We start from the raw sequence: 20187 nt of genomic DNA, 5'->3' as shown, positions 1-20187 counted from the left end.
GTATACAGTATTACGTAATACAGTAATAGGAGAGAATTCACCCACCTGCACAATCTCCACCTACTGAAGCGTAATATGGCGACACCAGTATGAGCAGGTCAAACAATAAAACGATGTAACAAAGTGTAGCATGTAAGTGTCGCCCACAGTACAGTATACACCGCTACACCTGGCGACAGCACATTGCGCAACACCCCCATCGTTAATGAATTCATAAAGTTCACATTTTCCACTCTTAATCCCTTTCTTCAGGAAGAAAGAACTGCATCCATCAACTGTCTAAGCAAGGAAATTGTATGCCCTTCAGCGTAAGCGATCACAACTTACAATTTCAAACCTGTGCTGTCAATAGAAATACTACTGTATCATGTAACTAACGCACTAACAAGATTAGATTACATACAGCACTTGAAATAACTCGTGGAATGTAACGATCAATGCTTATCTAGTCAATACTAGACGAGTGCTGTCCATAATAAAAACTTCAACTGTTAATATACAATACTGTCCATACAACATCTTATAGATATACAGTAGATTGGAATGGCTCTTGATTCAAAATTGCAAAACTACCGGTGTACTACTGTAGATTAAATACCTACTGTACAGTATGTAAGCGTACAAAACGATTGAAATTTGGATTGAATTTTGCATAATGAATTAATAATTATTATTACTATACTGTACATACTCGTATATGAACTAACATACGCATATGATGTCTTCAGCACAAGACGTCATACAGTCAATGGACATTGTACATGCATATCAAATCTGTAGTAATGCATTAATAGATTGAAAGATTATTGTAATCAAGAGCAGTTTGAATCGACATTTCAATCACTCCCAAAGGTATCTGATCTATTCATCATTCACTATTCAATTATTATCAAACCAGACTAGTACAGTACACTCGTAGTTTTGCAGTTTTATAGTGGAGAGCAATTACAATTTACGTTTCAATCGCTGCACACTAGGTATGTAGACTGTAGCGATTGAAACGTCGATTGCAATGGATTCTGACCATAACATTGCCAAATTTCAACAGTAATACTTCGATTGAATCGATTAATACTGTACAGTGCTCATTATTGTAATATAATTAGTATTCACTAATGCATACGCCTATGATATCTTACAGAGTGCAGTGATCGAAACGTAGATTGAAATTGCTGTTGATAACAAAATTACAAGACTATTAAAGTTAAAATGTACTGGTTTGGCTACAAGACCGCTTTACCCAAACCAACAGGACCTTACAATGTTGGTACAGCTGAAATAATGTCTGGCCGAGGCGAGCAAAGTACATTGGTAAGACTGTATTATCCAACTCAGCCTAGCCAAGAATTACGAAATAGATGTCACACCTCTTCTTGGTTACCGGAACCTATCAACAATTACACAAAGGGTATTATCGATTTCTCTGAAATGCCACTTAGCTTCTTTGCAGGCTGGATACTTCGTAAGTGGAATAATTAGTTACCGATGCTGCACTATTGGATAACGAACTATTATGTACTATACACATAAACCATAGATTACCAGATAAAGACCTTCTGCATTATTTCACGTACAGTAGGCCATCCCAGTGTTACCAAATTGCTTGACAGACATCGATAGAATAGTCATATACGTACTGTTTTCTATTTCTGTACCCCTATATACAGTACTACAGCTTCAAGCGATTTCATCAACATTCTAACTAACGTAAAGTATAGAGAAGTTGTATTCTACTGGACTGTTACATTCTACCTTGATAGATTTCTCTTAAATTCATTCACTCCCGATTTTACTATTTAGTCGATATTCACTCAGTGCAGGGCTTAACTGTTACCTGTAGCAGAAGTAGAGTCATAGAATTACTTACAGTACTTCTAGATCTGTGTATCTATGGTATACGAGAGTATTATTGCCTAGCCGTTATAATAACAAAGACCATAACAAAGCTAACTTACAATAATATAATTATAAGCTATTCTGTCACATATTAAGGGTATCAATATACTCAAGGCAGGATAACCTAGTTTGCAGTTATTTCGATCGCCATAAAGGTATTTAGGTAATAGAAAATAATTTTAAATTTCCCTTTTTTTTAATATTCACAACGTACATTAATATTTAGGCAATACAGTCATACCGACTTACCAGAATGCTCCCTTAATACAACCGAAGGATTATGAGGAAACACCACAGCTCGATCTTCAAAGATTACGTGTTTTAATTTGTTCGCATGGCTTAGGTGGCAATCGGGCAATACTTAGTGTGCTATGTTGTGAATTGGCATCCTACGGTTATGTTGCGGCTTCCCTTGATCATAGGTAAGAAAGTGAATATCTTTGCCAGTATCTATACGATAAATCCCTATTGTAATTGTTAAGATCATGGACAAGTGAGGACTACTTAGCCAAGCTCAAACTCTTGACTTAAATAGATTAAGCCTTGCCTGCAAAGTTTACAAGACAAGTGATATTTCACTTACTGTATGGCACATTATAGTACATTTAGCCATATTAATTGTAAATACCTGAATCTGGTATAAAATGTATTTTTCATCAATACTTTAACCTTGGCTTGAACTAGAAATTAACAAATAATAATGCCGTATTACCGTATAAATTTCGCAATTTTAAATCGCCATTCAAACTAGATACAAACACTTAAATTTTTTTTTTAATATGCCTGTACAATATATGCCTACTTACACATCCATATTTGTTGATTATATCAAGACTGCATCAGCTAGTACAGTTTACATAGCTGTGTACAAGATACAGGCTATATTATATTATATTAATTGAATCTTTAACGTAAAGTTTTACGTTATCCCTCTGCAGAGATCTTTCTGCCTCCCACACGTACTATTATCCAGAAAAAGAAGGAACGGAGATAGCTGAGAAGGCTAAAGTCATTAATGTACCCTTCAAAAGATGTCCTATAGATGATTTCGAAACTAGAAATAAGCAGGTACTGTGCAATTTTTGCTTACTTTTAAATGAAATTATCAATTTCTAGTGTATTATATCAAAAACTCCTATTATCAATATTATTAATTTCATTGCTCGTAATAATAAATTTTAGGTAAATATAAGAGCTCAAGAAGTAAGCAATGTTATTGACTTACTGGAAAAACTGAATGCAGGGGCACCAATTACTAACCTGATAGATAGCAGTGACTTTAAGTTAGAACAATTCAAGGCACGTAATAATAGCAAGCGTACATTTTAACATATTATAAGATATTTATAATGCGAAACGGAAAACCAATAAATAATGTTGTATGTTGTCTAATGAGAATTAATTAACCAACGTAAGTGTGTTAGTCCAATGCTAATTTATCCTTTTGTTCTATGTTGTAGGAGCGTCTCAATTTATCTTCGTTAGCTGTATTCGGACATTCTTTTGGTGGAGGGACAACCATAGCCGCATTAGCTAAAGATGCAAGGCTTCAATGTGGAGTTTGCTTAGATGCCTGGCTCTTCCCACTTGGAGAAGAAGTGTATGAAAATATTAACAAACCTATTCTCTTTATCAATTCATTCGCATTTCAGTGGCCTAAAAATATCAAGCGCATACAAAGAATATTATCGGGCCACAATGGTGATTTTTACATGTTTCAAATTACACAACTTGTAAGACTGTTACTAAATTCTTCGAATGTTTTTATTTTTAGGTAAAAAATGTAATTTATTAACCCTAAAGTAAGAAAGGAATATTTTGGAAGCTATCCTTTTTGAACATTTTAATTTCTTACAGATTACTACGATATACTATAATGCAGATTGTATATAATATTTATTATTCATTTCTTTATTTCTTTCAGAAACACTGGCCACTTGACCCAGACCGATTTCGCTCATATTATCCCTAGCTTTTTTGCCAGACGTAGTTCAAGCTTTGGCACTATACCGCCATTAACGACCACCTCGGTAAACAACAAATTGTGCTTCGATTTTCTAGAAGCACAATTAGGTAAGTGTGACCTCTTACCGATAGTTTCGTCTACTTATAAACTACATTTAATCCAGTGATTTTGGCAGCAATAGGATATTAGAAATTAAAATGTAATTAGCACGTTGCATGCCTTCGTAGCGATTTAGGTACTATTTAGTTAAAGTTTTATTGTTTGATTCCTAGGCAATAAGGAAAAAAGAACTTACCCACTATCTGTAAACATGGAAGATTATGTTTTGGAAGGCACTAATGTAGATACATCGAATCTTGATGATTAATGATTATTTATTCTATGCATTAACAACTTGGGTAACTTACGCGCTTTTTATAAATATTAATTATTATAGACTGCACTATTGCAGTTAACTTAACGGATAGAGCTTTAATATTGCACTTGCAGTCAATTAATGAAGAAAGCGCTTATTTCGCTTCGTCGGTCATTTGTAAATTTAGTATCGTCGATCAGGCCCTATACTTGCATTCCACTTTAATGAAACTCATGCATTTATGAGTCTTTAAGAATTTGTCATTCAGACATATCATGTATTCTAAGACTTGGCTGCATTTTTTTTACTGCAATGACTTTATAATAACACTATAACCTGGCCTTGCTGGTTTGTTTTATATAACCGTTAAAATTGTTTGAAGGACACTGTACCTGGTCAAATGTTTTAAATACTATATTACATGGCAGGCTTAAAAAATTAGCTTTGGAAACTCTATGATATAATGTTACGTTATTAAAGACAATAGCTTAACGTGGTTTTTAGCATATAGTAAAATATGATATTAATAATAGCGATATCGTCTACTGACAGAGAATAATGTTAGCCTTTCATGTGTTCAAATAGTGTTTTCCTTATAATATATACCGTAGCATTGTTAACATAGGTTATCGCATTAGTTACCGTATATCCATGTCTGTGAATGAATGCATAGTGTCGGTACACCATACATATTATTTAAAACGCTTAGCAACTATGGACACATCTTATTATCATTACAATTTATCGGAAGTACAAAGTATAGAATCTATCGCTGAGTTTTGCTGTAAACAAAATAATAATCTAGATTACCGAGCAGTACTGAAATGCTTCTACTCAATTGATATGCGACGCTCTAGTTGTCCCTATATTATAAATTGATAAAATAATTCGCATATATTGATTAGAAACTATATTGGATAGTTTCCCTCCATACTGCGTATAAGATGCATCTCGATATGTCGTGCATGTGCAAAGCACTAACCGGAGCTGCACCATTACTTTATATATAATGTAATACAGTGTCTATCGATAGCAATTTCCTATACATAATTATTTGAGCTTCGAATATGTGTACGTATTACAGAGGTCCCAGTAAGCATATAAACATTGCTCAATATCATAAACCAGCCCTTACTAAAAAATTATATTGAAAATTAATAGTATGTATCCGTCACAAGTTTAAGAGTATACTAATTATGGCAAACTATGAAAGAGGTGAACAATATACTGCTTACTATCTAACATATCCTTACAGTATATTGTAGGTAACGCTAAGCTATCACTATTGCGCAGTGATTTTTTAAAATTATACTACTAAATACTATCTGTCATATTCTATCTCGTTTAGACATAAATAATTAAATTTTAATAATCTCATAATAATTGAATTTTACTAATTAACCATATAAGTAATTCACAATTTATATTATTAATTCTTCTATCACAGCGGCTGAAAATCATACAGATCTCTTAGAATTATGTTATTATAGTACTTACTACCGGTTGATTTGTTAGTCATTTACCCAATTTTTCATAAACAGTTATACTTAATTGACGGTATACGTTGATTGTCAACCACTCCCGTTTTGATAGTTACGGTACTGTGTAGATACTAAAGCATTTTTAAAGAATAAAAACATTTAAATTGATTGATTAGGAGTAGGACAGGCAGCATTAACTTATGGTACCATACTGTCTAGTCTCCTTTACGCGGTATAAACTATAAATGTCACGTATTATGTGCGTAAAAGTTAATTAATCTGACACGCCCAGTATATTTATTATAATATGCCTTAACATTCATACTAGTATATTAGATTGGACTGCCTACACCAACCATTAGCATTTACGGCTTGACCTTTACAGAATAAACTGCGGTAAAAAAAAACGACGATGCCTTTTAATTGTAGTACTTGGACTTTTGATTTACCAAATCCTACCGGACCTTACGATGTCGGTATTACAGAAGTAATGTGGGGTAATCGTGATGGATGTTTATTTGATATATTTTATCCAACGTTACCTAGCCATAAGTTAGATGAATACAATTATAAATCATGGCTTCCAGAGCCCCAGAAAGAATACTTTGAATCCATTGCCAAAGCACCTCTAGAGCTAAAAACGAATGCCGTAGAGGAATGGATATCAAGCATGATATTTGGTACAGACTGAGTAATCTTTCTCTATCGTAACCTTTTAACGACTAAAGCGTGTCTTTTACGATTCTGACATTATGAGTTTTGCTACAGTTCTTAAAATATCATAAATTACTGTACTCCTTTAATCGCATAAGCCTAAACAAACAGAAACAGAACTACTTGTGTACCACCTATTATGATAGAACATTTAAATTTCCCAACAAGTAACGATATGGATCGATAGAGCATTTGCAGTGCATAACTGGTGTTATCAAGGAACCTATTTCGCTCGCCATTAGCCATTAGACAAATTATTCTGTACTCCAAACATATTAATTGTATATTAGCCATTTAATTCTGCTTACAATTTTTCAATAATCAATACAGAGCTAGAATTCATAAAAAAATACTCGATAACAAATATAAATATTAGCATTCAATTTAACTTGTATTCCATTATGTAGACCGAATGAGGGCGAAAGTATATGCAGATGCACCGTTAGCTAGCAATGACGATTATTCTACTTCATCTCAGTTCAACTTAAATTCTATGCCAGTTTTGGTTTGTTCTCATGGTTTGGGGTGCCATAGAGCTATGTTAAGCAACTTGTGTTCTGAATTCGCCTCTTATGGCTACGTTGTTGCATCTCTTGACCACAGGTATATAGCAAGTGAATGTTTAAATGAGATGATTTTATGAAGATCCTCCTTATCCATTATGTCCAACCATATAATATTCGACTTAATTCATAAGTTTCTTATCAAATAATAGTCTTAAACTATTGCGATGAAAAGGTTACATAACAGTTTACAACGCTATACTACTGTTTATTAGTCTAAAACGCGAATGCAATATCGCTATGTCAAGACGTGAGCGCCATCTGAGCCCTTTACTACTAACACAAGTCATAGTTGTTGTCTTTTATATGCTACTAAATCAAACTTGTGGAGGCATGAATTTAGCACATTAAAATTAGTTTTTTATCAGCATCTAGTAGATCAAGGAACTTTGCACTTATCTTAGGAGATCTTACTTGTTATAGTTGATAAAAGTATTGATTAAACCAGTTTTGTTTCTTTACAATGTACAGGAACAAAATTGGTTCGATTAAATATTGCATATATATATCCTTACCGTTAGAATTTTACTGTAAGAAAGCTTGATTCAGTATTTAACTCCTACTAGATTTGTTTTACTACGTGGTGTTTTCAAATAGGATTTACTACAAATAGTCGTGACCGCAAGTTTGTATTTGAAGCGAGTTTTCAATGCTTCTTGTATAAGTGGTATTTACTGCAGAGCCATTATCTTTTTGCTTTCTATTCTCTGATGAAATGCTAACAAATCAATCTCAAATCTACAATAGCGTTTTAAATTTTTAAATCTTCACTATCTAAGTATTCTTAAATGAATAAATTTCATCATCCAAATTACTGACATTAAAGATTTTTATTCAGTCTTTGTTAATAACTGTGGACATTATAAATGCATAAATAATCACATTATTTGCACATTAATAACTATAAAAATTAAAGTATCTATAATTCATAATTATAGCGATTAGTTAGATATCGCTGCATTTCGATGAATGTAGTTAGTCATATGAAAGAACATATGACTAAATACTATACCTTATATCCATCTTTCATTACAGTACTTATGTTATTTGGGATACATAAAGCCTTATATGCAGCCACCTTTAGCAATTGTATGTTACTTTCAGCTTACTGTATAATTCGACCACTTCTGTAGAGATGGATCTGCTTGTTACACATACTACATCAATGAGGAAGGCAAACGTGTCGATGTCCCTTTCAAATTCTTGAAAACGAATGGAGACTACGAAGATAGAAATAGACAAGTAAGACCTTTTATTAGTAACTGATCTATTCATTATCATTGTTTAATACTTTAATTATTATTGCTGGTTTAAAAAATGGCAAAATTCTCTTGATATTAGTTAATCATTTGCCAATAATTCAATGCTTAACGATTATATTTTATGCGATCTATTTCTGTATAAATAAATTGATATATAATTAATTAATGAATTTATATTAAACTGTGGATCAAAGAATTGCGAACTAGCTCGCTGTTACTCTAGCTGTATATCATAAGCGCATAATCTATTACATTTATTACACTTATAAGAGCATATCTGCATCATATGATAGATATAGCATAAGTAAAACAATCTCATTCTCATGTATCCTAACATCAACGGTTGTTATTAAAATCAGATACATATGTATTTAATTTCTGCAAACTTAGTTTAATTAATACCATAAAAAATCTATATACTACTTCAGATCTAATGTTCTTTATCATTGAATTTATGCACCTATTCATAAGTATCTCAAATAATCATAGTTATCGGAGTAACCATAATACTGTACGTTTTTAAAATATCAGCTAGATTTTATATATCCTAAAACGTCATTAGTTCTTTCATGAATTTTCGATAAAATACGTTAAAAATTACTTGAGCTGAATTAAAAATTACTACAGATTTGCCTACGATATAGAACTTCTATATATAGATTGTATAATATATAGACCAAATATCTTCGTAATTTATTAATGCTCACATTTGAGATTTCAATAAACACGCAAGTATATCAAGTATCTCTTCCTTTAATTTATACTCCTGTACTACAAGAACTTTATTTTTAGTCAACATTGTCTATAGGTTTTAGCTAAGCCTTTCACAATTATTGATAATAGCAGTACAGTCGTAACATTGATTGTAAATAGGATTAAATAATTATATTCGCATTATTCTGAATCTATTGCTCATTAGGTCAATCAGAGAGCAAGCGAATGTTCAATGGTGGTAGACTTCTTGAACAAATTGCAAAATGGTGAGCCTGTTAAGAATTTATCAAAGACAAACTTCGATTTAGGCCAATTTGAAGTATGCGATTATAATCTTTTGTTATGTCCTTACATGTATTTCAAATAACTAAAGCATTGCAGTTTCAATAATTCGGAAATTAATATTGAAGTAAATAAAAAGCAACTATTATCCACGAAAATAGAATCGCCTAATCATGTCATCCGTGGGAATCTTTGGGCACTCCTTCGGCGGCGCTACAACAGCAACCGTATTGGTAAAAGATCACCGATTTAGTTGTGGAATAGCTTTAGACCCTTGGATGTTTCCTGTTGATCATGATCTTCATCATAATTTTAACAAACCATTCTATGTTTTGAACGCTCATTCATTTTCTTGGCCGCATAATATAACACAGATTCAAAGATTTATGGACAAAGATAATACAGAAAGTAAGTCAGATTTATAAAGATATGATAAAGTCCATTACTATGAGGATTAGCATTAATTTGTGAACAATTAGCTCACCGCTTTTATGAAACTGATTTCACCAATAAATCTAGATGCGGACAGAAAACTATTTACAATAAGGTAAGAAGCAAAAAAAATAAAGCTCTTTTATCCTGCATCTATAGAAAAGATGAATCATGCACTGCTTTGGCAGATCTGAGGAAAGCTTTAAAATAAAATTTATAACTGTTCCTTAACAACGCTAGGGAAACTTGTCATATAGATCTGACTGATTTTCCATTGCTACTTCCCTACTTTCTTGCAAACCAAACGACCAAAGTTGGTAATTTGGATCCCTCACTAAAGGGTGCAGTCAGTAACAAAATCTGCTTCGATTTTTTTGAAAAATATCTATGTAAGTTCTTCTTCTTAAGTGAAAGTTTGTAACGTTACAAAACTATTTATACAACTTAAAACTACTATAGAATATTGTTATTGGGTAAACCTGTGTAGCATTGAATTGAAAATATTTTTATCATCAGGCTGCACAGAATGCAATCGGTATAGAGGTGGCAACATCAATGTTCTAGATTATGCTTTTGAAGGAACAAACGTCGAAGTTGCTGGGCATGAAAATGACGGTAAAGAACTAGATGTACTAAAATTAATCTTCTGGTAGAGAATAATTTAAAATTATTATAAAATCTATAATATATATTCTGCCGTGGTCCATATCACATTAACATTTTGACCGTGTTGTATTGCCAATAAATTAATTTATGATCCCTGTTGTGAAAAAATAGTAATTCTTCAGAAATGTATGGTGTCGTATGACTACCGTGCACCTACTCATGCACGATCGTTCTGTGTTTCTTATATTTTTAGCGCCGCAATTACCTACGTGATAATTGTAGTTACTATATTGTCTTATACATACAGTACACACTGAAGTACCGTCGAGAGATGTTAATAAGCACTATCTTGTATGCTATGAGTATACCACATGCACTTATATTCGTATATACTCGTATATATACGTATGTTAGAAGTAACTAAAGTTAGTTGTCACATTGAGGAGTTAGCCTCATGTTGTTATTGATCTCTCTACGTTAATTGGATCTCGTTGTTGCACTAGTAAACCCCCTTTCTTCTATTGTTACCATCTCTGCACATCATTATATAATATTATCACGTATGGCATGTAGCACTTATCTTCACATAAACCGTCGATAGACGCATTTAATTATATACTTATTATTACTCTTTGATTATGAGTTTCTTCCTAAAACAAGCTTGCCGTAACTGCAGCACAGCATTGTCATGGTGCATTTATAGCTCAAGAATAAATTATTTTGATAATTATTTTGATAATTTATCAGGAAACGCATGATATTTTAGTTGAAGTGTGCTGAATTGGTATTAACTTGATAAATTCTATCAATATATGATAAGGCTATGAAGAAATTATGAGGATAATTAAACATAAGATAAAGTTTTTTAACGATTTTGTATCAAGTGTTGTATCTGTGTAATGATTTTATTTTACATTAGAAAATAGCTGCGTTCTCTAGTAATAGTAGGAAATGTATAATAATTAATTTCTACAATCACTCCTACTTGACTCACGATAATAAAACATTAACAGTGTGTGCTCCTCATTTACAGTACATCGTAATAAGTGAAAGTGCACTCAATGAAAATAGATTTTCACCGTCTTCGATCAACGATATTCGTAGCTACTCTGTCTGTGAAATTTTAAGAATAAAAATTATTTTTACATCTATGTAGATATAATTTTAGCATGTAAAATTGAATTCCTTTACAAATCACAGATCATAATTGTATACTTATTTATGGCTAAATGAAAGCCTTTTAATACAGCTTTTGTATATCCGTAGTCGGAAACTACAATTGCATTATAGTCCGCTATAGCTGCAATATTAAATTATGGATTGTTTCAAAAAGATATACGAGTACATACACTTAGGGTTTTAAATTCTATGTATGATCTATACCGAATTGCAGATACGATTTTTTGTACTTAAGAAGAAATTTCTTACAATAATTAATATACGGGCACTTAATAATATATATAATATGTACAGAAACGAGCTTACTATCTATATATATTACAGTACCATCAGGAAGAGAAAGTTATATTTCAACACTGTCTCGGCAAATAGCTATTGACATTTTAATAATTATGGGTTGTTTCAAAGGGAGATGCATATGCTTAGGATTTTAAATCCTATGCTAATTTAAAGGGATTCAGCATTTATTGCAGATACGATTTTTGCACTTAAGAAGAAATTTCTTACGATAACATTCGCGTACTTAACACTATACGAGAATAGCATGTACAGAGAGGGACTTACTGTAAGCATTACAACCCAATAAAAGAGTTATCTTACGAACATCTAACGATATTTTTAATAATTTTGAGTTATTTCAAAGGGAGATACATACACTTAGGATTTTAAATCCAACGTATGATTTAAAAGGGGTTCAGTATTTATTGCAGATACGATTTTTTGTATTTAGGAAGAAATTTCTTATAATAACATACGCATACTTAACATCGTACTGTACATAACAGAGAGGGGCTTACTGCACATATTACAACCCAGTGAGAAAGTTGTCTTTCAACAATGCTTCGGTAAACACCTAACGATATTTTCAATAGCTTTGAGTTGTTTCAAAAGGACATCCATACACTTGGGATTTTAAATCCGATGTATGATTTAAAGGGGTTCTGCATTTATTGCAGATTCGATTTTTTGCTCTTAGGAAGAAATTTCTTACAATAACATAAGCGTACTTAATACTGTATATAACATAATAAAGAGGGGCTTGCTTTACATATTACAACCCAGTGAGAAAGTTATCCTTCAACAATGCTTCGACAAATATCTATCGAAATTTTTACTAATTAGAAGCTAATTAACTACAAAATTGCTTGCCGTCCCCTTCCTTCCAGCTTTGAATTACAATAATTTTAATTATTATTATTATTATTATTATACAGTAGTTATTAACGTCAGGCCAAGGCCTGTAGTACAGTACAATGCACTGTAAAGCTCTGGTATGCAGTGTACTGTACAGTACTGCACAGTACTGTACTGTATAAAACTATCGCGCGTAATACTGTACTGTACAGTCCTGTACAGTTTGTACTGTAGGCATGTTACACAGTACATTACACTGTAATCGCAAGGGCGGCGCGTTTCCATGGCTGCAAACATCGTTTTTGTACAGTTATCCACTTGGCATGCTCAGAATTCAAAATTGACAGAGTTGCAAGATGGCGCAGGTGAAACAAAGGAATTTAGATCGATTTTGCTATAGCAAAGTCGCTTTAATGGATGATAATCGACTTGGGAGAAGTTTACCCTTGATGAAAAATATCGATAAATCAACCCAAGATGAGGATACGAGTGTTACTGATGTCGAAAAAGGATTACAGACACAAATTGTAAGTAAACACCAACAATCTCAACACTTACTGTTACTGGCAGCGAGTCAACGACTGTTAGTACTCAAAAATAAAGAATTCTAATCAAAGGCAATACTGTTAGTTTATCTCGGTCGCCAATGGTAGTCCTAGACTAGCGTACAGCATACTAATAGAAATGTACACACCTTACTTGCAAAGGCTCGTTTTTTATTACTCTCCAAAGTACAAATCTTCCTCCACAGTTTTGGGGGTAAATTATAAAAAGGATGGAATTCATCCTCTGTCAAATAGACTGTGACCTACGGTACTTGTGGTCGGCATACATTACTGTCTAGTAGTATTTCCATCAAGTATTGTATTGGATGGTATACTGTAACCGTATCCTTCTATAGTACTCTCTAGTCACTATGATGCATTACTGTATGTACTCTATCTAAACTAATTTAAAACGTTATCGATAAATCACGATAACAGGAATTCTAATTGCTAGATGTATAAATCAACTAAAATCGTGACTATTATTCTACATTTAGTAAGTGTTTGACTGTAGAAAAATATACGTATTGCGATAGAAAATGTTAAGTAATAATTCGAGTTCATTATTGATCAATATTCAATCTAGGATCCTCAACTTCACTGGAAATTAAATAAATCGGCCATGTTTGTTAGTAACATAAATCAACGTTTAAATAAATCATTGAATTATTCTTATCACTACTCCCCGCTAAATTACATCAAAATTGGTCGAAGTAATGTTAACACAACTACAAGTACATCAGACAACGAGGAAAGTAGTAGTATCGATGAAAGCGCAGTCCAAGGCGAATTAGATCAATTATGCCAATCAATAAATAGCTGTAGTTTTGCTTCTGGCTATGCAGTAGGTTCGTTATCCAAGCCGAAAGGTTCTGGACTAAATGCATCAATGGGAGCCTCGTGGCAATTTTATAATTTCGTCGGTATGTTAATGTATAAATTTCGACTCAATCAACACGCTGATAATCATTTTCTTATACCTATATTATCTTTTTTATTTTTCCGAAAATATGATTTTCCAATTGCATTTTCTCCTTAGGTGATGTGGGTAGCGCTTTACCTAAAATTATCCGTAACCCTAACAAAGCTGTTGTCACGTTAGACGCTCGCACATCATGTATTTTAATGGCTAATAGTATCGCTTGCATGATGTTTGGTTATAAAGAGCATGAATTAGTCGGTATGAAAATGTCACAGTTGTTGTCGCATAATCAAGACCGACAAGAAGCACTTGGTGAAGAGATTCTCGATACTGATGGTCAAGTAGTCTTCATTAATGGCAAAGTGGTTAGTTGATAATCTACAAGTATAACAATGGAACATAGCCTACTGTATAACAATATCTTTCTAAACCCTCCTCCCCCATGCTGCCTATCATATAGTTTATACTTTTAGTTAATGATCTTGATTCTCTTACTATTCTGCTTCAAACCGTATCCGCATTTCAAATTGTCGATATATTAAACTGGCAGCTATAATCATATTTGTAGATGGATGCTGTTGATGCTAAAGGTAACTTAATACCGGTATCATTATGGATGAAGAAAATGCAATCGTCCTCCAACAAAAATATTCGCTGTATTGCCGTTATTGAACCGGTTGAACGAGTAACAGCTGCAGTCTTATTTGATTCGAAGGTAGGAGGTGATTATAAAAATGATATAACGAGAACATTGAAGATAGCAACATCTCAATAATGAATGCTATGTCCTAAAAAATGTTATCAGTACGGTATCACCCTTTTATAACGGTTATAATGATTATTGATGATACAAAGGTGAAAACAAAGTAATTCTTGATATAGTAATTATATTTCGTTATAGTTTTAATATACCCATAGTATTGATGGTAACGGTAGTGCAGGTGTACGATACTATACAATTACATGCAGATAATGGTAACAATACAATCTACCAGAGTGGAATAAATAAACAAAGAATGTATTATATTTATACTCCAAATAATGATTTTAGCTTAAGGAGATAGGTGAATATAGAAATTTGATTACTCTTATGAAAATTGTACTCGCTATGATACCTTTACGTAATAAATTAGGCGTTCTAATGAAACAGCTTGATTTATAAAGTAACATTAATAGAGGTTAATGTGATATTATTATTACATCTAAGCGATTCTACTTTTACCAGATTGCTAAATTAGCTGCCTAGTAATTAATGTACTATGCGGCGGGTATAACAGTAGCAAATTATTATATTTATAATTATTGACATCAAACGCTTTCAATGCTCGGTAATACTTTTGCGAATCGATTAGAGTATACTGTATACTTGTTAGCTTTATATTGATAAATGATATAATGACATCACTTTATCAGTTTTTAAATCTTGACACCACTATGAGTATAAATTTATTATGATGCTTTATATATGCACGAGTACATTACATGTATAAGTCTATTGACCTTAATTTAATTATATTCTATACAATGTATCGTCTTATATGAATACAGTTCATATTTTGCGATAAAATTTTTCGCTCGGTAGCTAACCTTAGAAGACTAAATATGCAGCAACTATTAGTAGTTATCTTATTTAAAATTTTAATCTTAAGTAAGAGTTAAAATCAGCTAATGTAACCCTACGCAAGTTCTTAAGTATGTGCTTGCGCAAGATATGAGTATACTCTTAGTTTTTAGTCATGAATCAGCGGACAATTAAAATTTTTTGCATTATCTTATATCCATAATTTTAGTATTGTCACCTTTAAAATATGGACCATATTTGTTTACATGATAGCTGAATACAGACCCTGTTTGAATATTTTTACCTATCTGTAACATTGTAATTCTGAATTTATATTAAATCATAATCCAGGGATCAAATTGCTTATGTTAACTGTATAGAAATAATTCTATGATTACGTTAGAGCGCAACAGTTATTTTAAGCGCAGCAATATATACTCTTTACATCATACGTTCTGAAGTAATTGCTTTTAAATTAATAGATTTCGACTATAACGCGAATGATGTAGCATACTAGCGAAGAGAGTTAGCATGAGACAAATTATTGAATGTGTTGTCTCATCTAACCATTACCTAAGCTAAATTCTTCCTTATGTATCTTTAATTCTATTTATATAACACAGTTCCTGTTACTTTAATTTTAATGGTATTTATCTATTTGGTCTCTTGGCTAGGGTATAATTTTAAATGCTGATAACCAATTTGCCCTCTTGCATGGATATGACTCTATGGATGATATTCGTGGTTCAAAATTGACAAACTTAATACCATCGTTAACAATTCCACCTGATGGATCATCTATAAAAAAGGTTAGTTAATGCATTTTTTAATAATAAGATATACAAAAATATACGTATATTGTACATATTGTATGCTTACTATCATATACGATGTACTCTTGATGTTCTTCCGAATCTTGTATTTCCACTATATGGATGTCTGCACCTTATGCTAAAATAAATACGCATATAATAATCACCGAACTAACAAAGCAGTCGTGATAGTGGATCAAAATTACACACAGTACAAGTTTTGTACAAGCATATTAATTACATCAATATTGTTAATTAGGAATTGAAGCGGCAGTTGGCTACTGGGCGAACTAAAAGTGGCAACAATTTTCCCTTAACAATGGCTATAAAAGAAGAGAAAGATGAGAGTCTATTGCAACAAGCCAAAACTTACTGTTCGGAAGTTTTAAATTATGACCTAACCAATACTCCTTGCTTATATCAAGGGATAGTATGGGTTTTTGCAAACATAAGCGGATTAATTAGTTTCTTACCTGATGGAACAATTCATAACTGTAATGAGTACTTCATTAAGACTTTGCTTGGCTATTCTAAAGAAGAATTAATCGGAAAAGATGCTACTTCCATTATTCCGCAGTTTTATGACCATATTAACAGCGGCATTGACGATAATTCAATGCCTTTACCGCCGATGGATGAAGAAGATTCAACAATCTCAAATTCTTGTAAAGGTATTTTATGCTGCATATAACTAATAATGCTCAATTTTTTATTTTTTGAAAAGATATGTTGTCTAATTAGAAACTGTAAGCTCATAGTCAATTAATTTAATTTTAATTAATTAAATGTAATTAATAGACCTTTCAACAAGAGCATTTCATGGTGATTCCTATATTTCTGATGTATCCGATATTTCATTCAGTTCACAACCTGTTAATGAAAATTATAGCACATACGACGATTTAAACGCTCAACGAAGTAAACGGGACAAATAGTTTAATAACAAATAAAATTATATCCTTGATCTTGTAAAATAGTTCCTATCATTAACTCCGTGATAATTAAAAATTTATATACGAATATATTTAGATGATCAAGATATAACATCCACACCTATCCGTTCTACTGGATTACTCAGTTCTCAACACTCGGAAGATATACAGCTTGCAACTGACACAAGTAAAATTAAAGAAGGCTGCTTTGTTGGTGTTGCTATACATAAAGACGGAAATTTTCTAGGTATAGCAGTTTAACAATCATCTCCTTACGATCCTCTTTAAAATTATATCTTTTCTTAACCTAGTTAGTAACATTATAGTAATGTGGTAATTATGATTACAAAAAGAAACATGTTTTATTAGTTGTACCTTTATTTTTGATCTTAATCGCAATTAACAATTAAATGACTGCTGGTTTATTATATGACAGGAATCATATTTCAAATCAAGCGCATAGTACTTGACAACGATAAAGTTATTTACTGTACTTGGATCGCTCGTGATCCTGACGATTTGGGTGAATACGGCCGAATGTCAGCCAGCATGACATTGGGTTCTAGTTTTAATAGCTCTCTCTATGCTACTCCCATGAAAGATATACCAACAAGACCACCAAGCCAAAGTGTTGAATATGAAAGTGAAGACGAACCATGGCACGGATCTTATGATAAGCATTATACTACATTAGAAACATTAGGTAAAGGCGCATTCGGATTCGTACAACTAGCGGAAAGAAAATCGGATAAAAAAAGTTGTGTAGTTAAATTTATCCAAAAATCGAAAATATTCAATGAATCATGGATGAATATAGAAAAGTATGGTAAAGTCCCTTTAGAAATATACTTTCTTAGTCAACTTAATCATCCAAACATTGTTCGTATGATTGACGCATTCGAAAATAAAGACTACTTCCAAGTTGTGATGGAAAAGCATGGCTCTGGTATAGACCTTTTTGAATTTATAGAATGTGGGCCAGATTTCGATGAAGCCTTAGCAAGTTATATTTTTCGCCAAATTGTTGCAGCCGTTGCTTACTTACATCAATTAGACATCGTCCATCGTGATATTAAAGATGAAAATATCATCATTAACGAAATGTTCCGTGTTAAGTTGATTGACTTCGGCTCAGCGGCATTTATCGAACCTGGTAAATTATTTTCCACATTCTGTGGTACTGTTGAATATTGTGCACCGGAGGTTCTATTAGGAAACAAATACCCAGGTCCCGAACTAGATATATTTGCCTTAGGTGTCACATTATATACACTGACCTTTGGCGAAAACCCTTACTTAGACCCTGAAGAAACGATTAAAAGTAAGTTAAAGCCTCCATTCCAAGTTACTAAAGCTCTATTTGGAGTTATATCTTGGCTATTACATCCAAACCCAAATGAAAGAGCTACCATTTGGGATATAGAAAAAAATCAATGGGTTAATCAACCTATTAATATAACACATTATTCATGGGATAAAGTCACGCATCAACAATTGTTAATAAACAGAAAGAGCCAGGGTACAGAACAGTTAGATGATGCAAATGATGGTGATAGCTGGGACGATTCTGATTCAGAAGTACAACTTCACCATGAAATGAAAAAATACTTGGAAGTTAATAATGAAGCTAATAGATTAAATTCTACATTTTAATTTTATTCATTCTTTACCCTATTTAACTTGAATTAGCAAACTGTAGAAAAAATTCATCTCAAAGTCAATTCAAGAAGAAAGGAAACATATATATTATTATATTACGTAAATCCTCAATTGTCATATAAAAAGCTAGATCTTGTACTATATAATTTGCCTTATATGTACGCTATCTTAATATTATTTACAGTTATCAGTAGTCGTATATATAATGTTTGATATTTTTCGTCATATTTAATACACTTCTTTGTAATAGACTCTTAGGTATAATTCTTAAAGCTATGAATAATTATTCGATACAAGCTACAATTGATAAACTGATGTGAATAGATATGTACATGTATGTATATGCGTATACTCGTACTGTATATCCTTTATTCGTAATTATGTTGTATGGTGAATACGTTCCTATTAACTTTCTGTTAACATGGTTTAACTTTACCAGAAGTATAACCAACTTGTCAACTACACGAATATTTAATATAATGAAAGAAAAAAATGACCCAGTTAAGTGTTAGTCAATTAACTTAGGTATGATCTCGGATAAAAATTTTGCTTAATAACATTAAAATTATTCACTTCATACCTCTACATACTATCGTCTAGTATCCTGTATAAACAGCTGTAGTTTATAGTCAATTTGTTATTGAGCAATTTCAAAGCGAATTGGTAGATCAAAATAGTCAAGTTGATTTTGCGATTGAAATTAAAGATTATATGATCTTCTTGTAGATTTATTAGAGTAGTATAGTACAAATTACTGAAGTATTTATTTCTATTCTTTAGAATGATCTTGCAGTCAATTAAAGAAAGAAAGTACTCGAACACTTATTTTAGCATTCTTCCATTGTATATTTCAAGTAGCGTAAACTTGATGTATTTTATCTTTATTAATCGTAGCGAATACAATGTAATAATAAAAGTTACATGCCCTTAACAATTAATCCATCATTAATATTATCTTCTCACCATTAACTTTCATCATTCTTAACTATTAAAATTTCAATTTTACTGACTTATGTTGAAAGGGCGATTTAATAAGGACACATCCATTCATTATGATAAACGTCAATTACAAGTCACTAAGCATTAGTAAATTAAAACATTATCTGACTATAGTAGACATTAGACAGCAGTCTAATGTACAAGAATACTCTATATTAAATAAATATTAAGAT

At 32.1% G+C, this 20187-nt stretch overlaps 3 protein-coding genes across 3 annotated transcripts; all 3 read left to right on the top strand.

Moving 5' to 3' along the window:
• Positions 1–1209: 1209 nt before the first annotated feature.
• Positions 1210–4229, top strand: TRIADDRAFT_58423 (uncharacterized protein; the record flags this gene model as incomplete). The annotated part of the gene is made up of 8 exons (XM_002114481.1): positions 1210–1311; positions 1408–1462; positions 2123–2318; positions 2835–2964; positions 3079–3099; positions 3357–3670; positions 3821–3969; positions 4135–4229. The coding sequence occupies 8 exons, from the start codon at positions 1210–1212 to the stop codon at positions 4227–4229; spliced, it is 1062 nt and encodes a 353-aa protein (XP_002114517.1).
• Positions 4230–6110: 1881 nt separating this feature from the next.
• Positions 6111–10318, top strand: TRIADDRAFT_58422 (uncharacterized protein; the record flags this gene model as incomplete). Its single annotated transcript, XM_002114480.1, has 8 exons — positions 6111–6378; positions 6820–7015; positions 8109–8217; positions 9157–9270; positions 9395–9641; positions 9753–9780; positions 9906–10054; positions 10182–10318. The coding sequence occupies 8 exons, from the start codon at positions 6111–6113 to the stop codon at positions 10316–10318; spliced, it is 1248 nt and encodes a 415-aa protein (XP_002114516.1).
• Positions 10319–17545: 7227 nt separating this feature from the next.
• On the top strand, positions 17546–19009 carry TRIADDRAFT_27874 (uncharacterized protein; the record flags this gene model as incomplete). The annotated part of the gene is made up of 2 exons (XM_002114479.1): positions 17546–17603; positions 17793–19009. Coding segments are annotated over 2 exons (1275 nt in total), but the record flags the coding sequence as incomplete, so codon positions are not given.
• Between the last annotated feature and the right edge of the window lie 1178 nt (positions 19010–20187).

The sequence above is a fragment of the Trichoplax adhaerens genome, genomic scaffold, assembly GCF_000150275.1.
Source record: "Trichoplax adhaerens TRIADscaffold_7 genomic scaffold, whole genome shotgun sequence".
Lineage (NCBI taxonomy): Eukaryota > Metazoa > Placozoa > Uniplacotomia > Trichoplacea > Trichoplacidae > Trichoplax > Trichoplax adhaerens.
This window is presented reverse-complemented; position numbering and strand designations above follow the sequence as displayed.